This window comes from Leptonychotes weddellii, chromosome 15, assembly GCF_054177405.1.
Source record: "Leptonychotes weddellii isolate Sample4059 chromosome 15, ASM5417740v2, whole genome shotgun sequence".
In the NCBI taxonomy this organism is placed as follows: domain Eukaryota; kingdom Metazoa; phylum Chordata; class Mammalia; order Carnivora; family Phocidae; genus Leptonychotes; species Leptonychotes weddellii.
The window spans coordinates 40,848,310-40,856,572 of NC_138383.1; the positions used below are offsets into that span (position 1 = coordinate 40,848,310).

Sequence of the window (8,263 nt, forward strand, 5' to 3'; positions counted from 1 at the left end):
GGCCTGCCGCGGAGCGCAGAGCAGGACTTTGGTGCTCTAGGCCTCTCCACGCGAGCAGCGGCCCCGATCGGCTGGGAAGGAGAGCGGCAGGAGCACACCTCCGGCGCCTGGAAGGCTTCTCTGTTTCTGCCGCCTTCCTAATTACACGGCACCGTCGAGTGGGTTACGCTCCTCGGTGACGTGCCGCAGGGCTCTTGACACGGCCTTAGGGAACTGCCAACTGGGTAACAGGCCGAGTCAGCTGGGCCTTGCCTGCGAAGTCCACACACCAGGCCTGTGTGCGTCCATGTGCGCCAATGCATCGCGCCAGTAACCCAGTTACAGGCGTCTTGTTTGAACTGCCCACTCACCCCAATTTCAGAGAAGAGCAAAGAGCCTTTAGGAAGGTCAGCTCGAGAAGTGCGGAGGAGCAGACCGCGGCGAACACTTACCGGCTCTCTCCGTAGCCTGTCCGCTCCCTCCCAAGCGTCCACGTCTGGTTCAGCAGCTGCGGGGCCCCACGAAGGAGGGAAGGGAAGTGGCGTCCCTGGAGCCTGCTGGTGGCAGCTGCGCACTCCCTGTCCCGTCTGACCACTCGGGAGCCGCGCACAGATGTGCAGCGCTGCTGGCTGGAAACTCACGTGCGCGTGCTTCGGCCCTCGGCCCGGGAAACCCCAGGAGGCCCACAGAGCAGAGTGGAAAGTGCCTTTGAACTTTATGTGTGGGCAGAACCAATGCAGAGCTTTTCCAACCTACCCCCAATCCACGGTGGGGGAGGGGTGGAAAAACCCTTGGGGACAGAAAAGAGAAATGGCAACAGCACCACCCCTGCCCCTGGTGGCCGATGTTCATATTCAAACACTGGCTTGAAAGCAAGAGTGGGGTCCTGGCCTGGGCACAGTGTGTGTGTGTGGGGGGGGCTCGCCCTCCCAGGCGGGGAGCCTCACCTTCACGCCAGCGCGCCCTCCAGGGCACTGACGTCGCTGGCCCTCCTCGGTCCTCTCCCTCGTTTCCGAGGCCAAAAAGAGCATCTGTGCGGCGGGAGCGCATCTTTACTACCTCTGCGGTATGGCCGACGTCCTCAGGAGCAGCCGGGCCTCGGACAGCGTCTGCCAGGCGGCCGGACGTAGCTAGCTTTTCATGATTGGTTGTGCTGCATTTGCTATTGATACGTTAGAATATAAAGTTTCTAAAGTAAGTTTAAGAAAGTGAGTGTGAGTCTTTAAAAATATGAGGTCAATAAACATCCAATGGTTTGGAATCGGGCTCAGGGCTCGTGTGTGGGTTAAGAGACCCTTCGTGTCTGCTCCGAGCTCTGCGTACGGATCCGCGCCTGGGTCAGGGCTTGGTGGGCCCCCAAAGCAACGCCCTCCGCAGCGGAGTGGGTGCCATGTTTTGATGACGGACTGTGTGGCTGCTAAGCATGTGTTCTTTAGAGGACAGCAGGTCACACCAGTGTCCAGTTGCTGCCCGTTTTGTTTAACGGAGAGAAAAGGACAGCACCTGGGTCCGGGCCCCGCTCAAAGTGCCAGTCAGCTGAGTGCCCAAGGACAGACGTTCTCCCGTTCCCATTTGGACACACGCCTTCCTCTGTCACTGCCTTTCCTGTGGACGTGCTGTGCACTTGACAATTTTATTCCCTCTCACAGTAGGCTTTAAAGTGGCCACTACGGCTGTCGTGGGCCCAGCTCTTCCCTGGCTCTAACAGCCCTGACGTGAACAGTAAGATCGTTCTCTCCCGCGTTAGGAGGAAGTAGATGGCTTTGGTGGAAAATGAAGAGCCGCCCCGGATGTCCGGGTGCACACTTCCACCACGGGCCCCTGCAATGTTAAGGCAGCGCTGGGAGCTGGGGAAGGTCACCAGAGCTAATGCCCCACTCCTCGTCCTCCTGCTCCCAGGAAACTCGAGAGCCTCAAACACTAACCATAGGTTGGCTTTGGCCATTTTTATTTCAGGGACAGCTGTTTAAGATACAAGCTCTGCAGGGCCAGAGTTAGGACACAGCGTAAGATGCCGCTATGACGTGCTAGGACATTTTTATTCCACATCGGGGAAGCCATACAATATACCCACAATTTCCACTTTCAGCCTAACAGGAAAAGTTTCATTCTAAACTTCAAGTATGACGTTGATTTACTCACTGTACTTCAACCATGTATTTTTAATAAATCAGAAAGGTGGAAGCAGGCATCCCTTCTGGCTCTGCTCCAACAGGCACAGCTAACAAATGACTTCTGTCACCGGGGGCCACCTGTGGCCTCAGAACCACACCCCCCCCCCCCCCCGCTGACCGGGCTTTGGAGTCTCACTTCCTAGAAATCTGCGGGACCATTCGGGTGGTTTTCCTCTCCCTTTTGGCTGCCGTATCCTTGTACATTCATCTTCTGCTTGAAGTGGGGCCTGGTCTACACGGCTTCAGGTGAGAGTGCACAGGGAAACCGGGGAATTCCTTTTAGTTACTAAAGCCAGCATCACTTGGGTTACGTGGAAAGACGGAACACACAGGAGCCCATTTGTTGTGTTGGATGACGGACTGTAGGACCCCGACGGTGGATATGGATGACAGCTTCTTAAAAGGACAGCCTGCTCCCTTGAGTACTGCAGGTGACTCTGCCAAAACCATTAGTTTGTGATCCAGATCAGTCAAATATGAGAAGTGGGTCACATGATGTCAGGATGTCTTCCATCTTCAAGACTGACACACTTTAGGAGCTGGCTGAGGCTGGAATTCAGAGGAGGCATGGTGCTGGGAGCCCTCGAGGACTACAACTCTTCACCGTTCATTCATTTATTTCAGAGTCTTAGTTTAAACCCAGCTCCACATTTGTTCCTTAAGGTTTACCCCTCACCCCTAAGAAGCTGGTTGCCCTTTTTGGTTCTCATTCTATTAGCAGGGGCCTAGCCAGGGATCTTCGGAAGTGTGTGTTCCATCTTTCCCACCCGTAAGACAAATATCCAGTAAGGTTTCAACAAATGCAGCCGCCCCTTATCGAGGAGCTGCACCCAGCCAGGTGCTGCTCCCTAGCCCAGATGGGATGCGCCGCTAGGAGTTCTTGGACTTCCGCTCCTTTCTGGCCCTGGAGGCCATGAGGCTGAAGAAGAGCCCAGGAGCCAGAGTTCGCAGATAAATGGCCAAGGAAGGCAACAGGTCGGCCAGGATCACATCCTTCTTTTTCTTCCCCACGGCAGCCAGAACATCTCGGGCCACCTCCACAGGGCTTCGGCCTTGGGCCGTGGTCTTGTCCATAACTAAAATAAACAAAACAAAAGAAAGTCATGAACTAGAAAGCAGAAGTCCCCCTCTCAAGGACTTGAGCGGACATGGACCAATGTCAGCTGGGTTTGCTAAATTTCCCACCATGAAGCTCTTTCCACCGTCTGTTGGGAGGCACGTGGTATGCCACCATCCCTGACTATTCTGTACTCCCAAGAAATGAGGAAGCCATCTGCAGTTCAGTGTGTGTGAGCGGGGAAAGGGGGAATGCGGGTGAGACGTGGGAACGAGGTAGATGAGGCCTCTCAGCGCTTAGGAACTGGTAGTCCATGACAAAGGCCAAAGGCCAGGCCGCATGGGGTCCCAAAGAGTGAGCCCTTCACACACAGTGATTCCGGACCTTGGGAATTGTCCACTGGAACCAACAACACAGGATGGTGTGGTGCTGAGTTGGTCTTGAGTAGCCTGGCCTGAGGTCTGCCAGACGGGGGATGGGAAAAGACTAGGAGCGCCCACCGCAGTGAGAGTGAAGTGACTCAGGAATAGATGTCACGGTTCCCCCGTCATGTGTTAACTGGACAAGCACCAGTAAGAAAGCCTTGGTTTGTTTGCGGTGTTACAGCTGCAGGGAGTTTAGGAGGTGTTTGGCTGGTTGACACCAACATTCTTTCCTAGTAATCTGACAATTTTGCCCACAAAGTAGAACTAGATGGTGGGCAGAGAAGAGAGGCCACCAGCACAGGCCATTTGCAACCACCAGTGAGCTGTCCAAACTGCATGAGCTTCCTCACCAGTATCTGTTCTCATTGTGTTTCTGTAAACACAGAATAGGAAGTTTCTGATTGTTGATTATTTTTAAATGTCACAGACAGAATTGTTAAAAAAGGATTCTCCTAGGTATAAATAAGTGTGAACCTCTCTGACTCTATGCTTCTGTATGGTTCCTGCTGACTTGCTGAGTGAGCAGCTATCCAGGGCCTGCGCAGTCGTGGTTCAGGTCTGGCTGGGGTGGGGTGTAGGACCTGCAGGCCCCTGCTGAACACCAGAGCACAGGCCCAAGAGGGCACATCCAGGGAGGCAGGACATGACAGGTCACTTCTCAAGAGGTGGGGCCATGCAAGTGTGGGGAAGCAGAGCCAGCCCATCAACAGCACGTGTGGGCAGCGGCCCTGGGAGGCTGGGGCCAGGCCGTTCAGCCCACTGGTGCTGACTGCATGTCAGCTCACCATGCCTTTGGCTGAAGCAAGCTGGAGACTGAGACCTGCACCCCCAGCCTCACCCCAGAAGGCTGCACTCTTTCCTTTGAGCACCCTGAAATCAGTCATTTCTCAAGCACACTGAGGGGGGAATATTTTGGGTCAAGCAACCCCTACTTTCCATGAAGTTAATCCACTTTAATTTTACTTTAATTTACTTTAATTTGGAAGCTTGGCCTTCCAAGTCCTTCAAAGGACTCAAAGTCCTGGCCACCAGGGACCCTGTTCCAACAGCTGTGATGGTGATGCTCAGGCTAAGGATGGCTCATGGTAAATGACCACTAATCAACAGTATGTATTAACCAATACCCACACATCGAGGTTTTTGGTTTGAAAAATTACATTCCAAATGAAAATAACCAAAGAATCACCAGGGAAGAGAAGCGCATCTCACTGTGGCCAACCAACAGCTTTTCATGGAACAAAAGAGAAACCAGGGCCTCACCTCCATATGTGGACCCGTCGGCAGTGACGGCGTTGAGAGAGAGGTTGGTGTGGATGTAGCCAGGGCTGATGACAGTCACCTCGATCTCATACTGCTCCATCTCGGCACGAAGACAGTCAAAGAATGCCTGGGTTGCATGTTTGGAGGCTGCATCTGCAAAGGTTCATGGCCAGACACACAGGTGAGGGAGAGGGCCTGGGACAGACAGGCCCACAGATTCATTCCCATTCATTCTCTTTTATTTAAAAACTGATACTACAATTTAAGATTACAGTATTACAGCAGTGTTCATTTCCTGAGTTAGGGAAGCGCATTGTATCCTTGTTCTCAGGAAATACACTGAACTGTGTAGGAGTAAAGGCGTGTCATGTCTCCAACCTTCTTTCAAGTGGGTCAGGACAAAAACCTAGAAATTTTATACACACACACATGTGCATACATACACACAACACACACAGACTAGGATAAAGCAAATACGGTCAAATGTTAACAACTGGGGAATCTGTATGAAGGGGGCCATGGGAGTTCTTTGTAATGTTCCTGTGACTTTTAAAGGAAAAAAATTTTTTTAAGATGTATTTATTTATTTTAGAGAGAGTGCAAGAGTGTGGGGGGCGGGGGGCAGGGCAGAAGGCGATGGAGAGAACCTCAAGCAGACTCCCCGCTGAGCACGGAGCCCAACGCAGGGCTTGACCTCCGCCCCATGAGATCACAACCTGAGCAGAAATCACAAGTCAGACATTCAACCAACTGAGCCACCCAGATGCCCTGAAATCTGCAGTTATTCTAACGTTAAGAGTTTAAAAAAAAAAAAAACAAAAAAAATTAATGCCTACTAGGTAAAACATTTACACAGGACAGAGGATATGAAGTAAAAAATGAAGGTCTTCCTTCTGTCTTCCAGTTCCATTCTCCAGAGGTCACCTATGCTTTCGGTTTCTCAGGATTTACTTTTTATATATCCTATGTTCATATAAAGAATTTTTGTGAGCTCATACCGTTTATATTATTCCTGCAAGCAGCTCTCTTCACCCAGTGGCGCAGAGCGAGCAGTCTCTGTGCCGCCCATGCAGGCCCACCATGCTTCCACGGGTCACGGGACCACAGAAGCGGCCCCAGCCACGGGACTTTGTGGGTGGTTTCCAGGTTTTGTCACTGAAGCAGCGCTACCAGGGGGCATCCCCGCAGGCCTGGGAGTGTGTGTATGAAATCCATGCCTGGCTTTCTTACGTATTTAGTCTGACAAACCTCCATGGAGGGCCTCTCCATTGGGAAAAGCTACCGAGCTTGCTCCCCCGGGAGCCACCGAGCCACGGCTGCTCTTCAGCCATGGCTCCAAACATGCTGACAGGTGCTCTGCGAGGGGACAGAGTGACCCGACAATGACATTCTTGGAAAACACATGGCATCTCCACTGAAAATCAGTTTCCTCCCATTCAGACTTCTAAATGTTTTAGTCTTAGGAAAGGAGAATCCATCAGCCAAGAAAACAGGAAGGGAAGAAGCAAGGAAGTGTCCCAGCGAGTCACATGAGAAATTCCAGGGTCGGAACTCACTGCAACAGCTTGAGGCCAGCAGCTTCGCTTTGGGCCAGGTTGCTGGGGGCTGACGGCGTAGTTTGTGGGTAGGCAGGTGGAGAGCTTCTCCTATCAGTTGTGATCCCAGGGGTGTAGCCCAGGCCGAGGACTGAGAAGAGTCATCCTGGGGGTCCCCCAGAATAGAAGGCCACACCCGGCTGACTGGTCTCACGGAGTCTCAGGCTGTAGGTCCTCAGCCAGGCTCTGCTGACCTACACCCTCACCACGGCTGGCAGCAGGGAGCCCACCAAGCCACAGGGCATGGGGCTCGACACACCACCCGGATCATCTCACTTGGTTCTCACAACAGCAGTGGGAGGCCGGGAGAGCTGCTCTCCCATTTCACAGACGAGAACACTGCTGCTCACCAGGATCAACCAACACGCCCAAGCGCGCTGCCACATTCGGTCTGCTTGTTAGGGAGTGCCCGGACCAACTATGTGTGATCTACTTACGGCCACAGGCCAAGCGGAGAACAGAATTCAGAGATTGAATCAAAGCAAAGGCTGGAAGTTTGCCTTTATCCTGATTTACCCATTATCAACATTTCACCTCACTTGCGTTCTCATTTGTGATTCTATCCATTCCTGGACCACTAGAGCTGCCTTTGATAGTTGTCCTGTGCTGTCGGAGCTGAAACAGAACGCCGGCAAACAGGGACATAACCAGCATAGACACAAATATGGCTAGGGTGCTTCCCAATTCACAAAGGACTTTCCATCTCCACATGTCTCATTTCATCTTTAACACATCTCCGTGGAGCGTGTATGAGAGCTGTCAGTCTCTTAACAAGCAAGGAAATGGGGGGGGGGGTAGTCAGACAAGTTAAATTACTTGTCCAAGGACATGCAACTAGAGCCACAAGGCAGAGCAGAGGGTCCTCTCTTGACAGAAAGAGGATGTCTTTGTGAAAGTTCCAGTTCAGCCACGCCGTGTCATCCAGCTGGATGGCTGCTACTGTCCTTTCAAAATGCTGACCCAGCTCTGCTCTCCCTTCCCTCGCTGCCAAGTCTGCAGCTGCATGAGGCAGAGGCCAGCACTTGGAGGTGGTGAGAGCAGATGAGGCTGCTACAGGTCAGTCTTGCAGAGGGTGGAGCGAAGAACGGAACTACCGGGGCAGTTTGTGAAATCACCTTTACAATCTGTTAACACCCCGTTTGTTTGCTGGTACAACACGAAGGCAGACAGATGGGTGAAATGAGATCTCAAACTTTTGGTGCAGTCACACACACATGGAGGTGAAGAGTGTGAACTGGAAGTCAATCTGGCAGTTCTATTTTTTGGTCCGACTTACTATTTCCACTTTTTGGAGACCCTCCCATGAGTGACCAGAGATGGGAGTATTTAAGGATATTCTGGGTAGCACATCATTGCTACTGGTCAAGAACTGAAGGGAAAGTAATCCTCGTGTGTCCAGGAAAGTGGCTAAATCACTCACGTCACATCTATTCAATGAGTTACTACATACCCACTTAAGAGGATCAAGTGAACTGCGTATGTTGATATGGAAAGTTGTATCGTCTGGAACACTACATCAAAAACTAATGATGTAAGATGGCGGAGGAGTAGGAGACCTGGATTTCGTCTCCTCTCAGGAATTCAGCTGGATAGGGATCAAACCATTCTGAACACCTACAAACTCAACAGGAGATCGAAGAAAAGATGAGCAACAACTCTCTCATCAGAAGAGCGACCACTTTCTGGAAGGTAGGACGTGCAGAGAAGTGAATCCAAGGCGATATTCGGGAGGATAGACGGCAGGGGAGGGGCCTCCGTCGGCCGCTTCTGGCA

General features: G+C 52.0%; 1 protein-coding gene across 2 annotated transcripts in view; it reads right to left on the minus strand.

Moving 5' to 3' along the window:
- Positions 1 to 1,906: 1,906 nt before the first annotated feature.
- Positions 1,907 to 8,263, minus strand: part of DHRS7B (dehydrogenase/reductase 7B) — a 60,523-nt gene continuing 54,166 nt past the window's right edge. For both annotated transcript variants that reach the window (XM_006746617.3, XM_081805568.1), the window contains exons 6-7: positions 4,896 to 5,048; positions 1,907 to 3,229 (exon numbers count right to left, since the gene is read on the minus strand). In XM_006746617.3, coding sequence (XP_006746680.2) covers positions 3,024 to 3,229; positions 4,896 to 5,048 — 359 coding nt within the window. In that variant the 3' untranslated portion in view covers positions 1,907 to 3,023. The remainder of the gene's footprint in view (positions 3,230 to 4,895; positions 5,049 to 8,263) is intronic.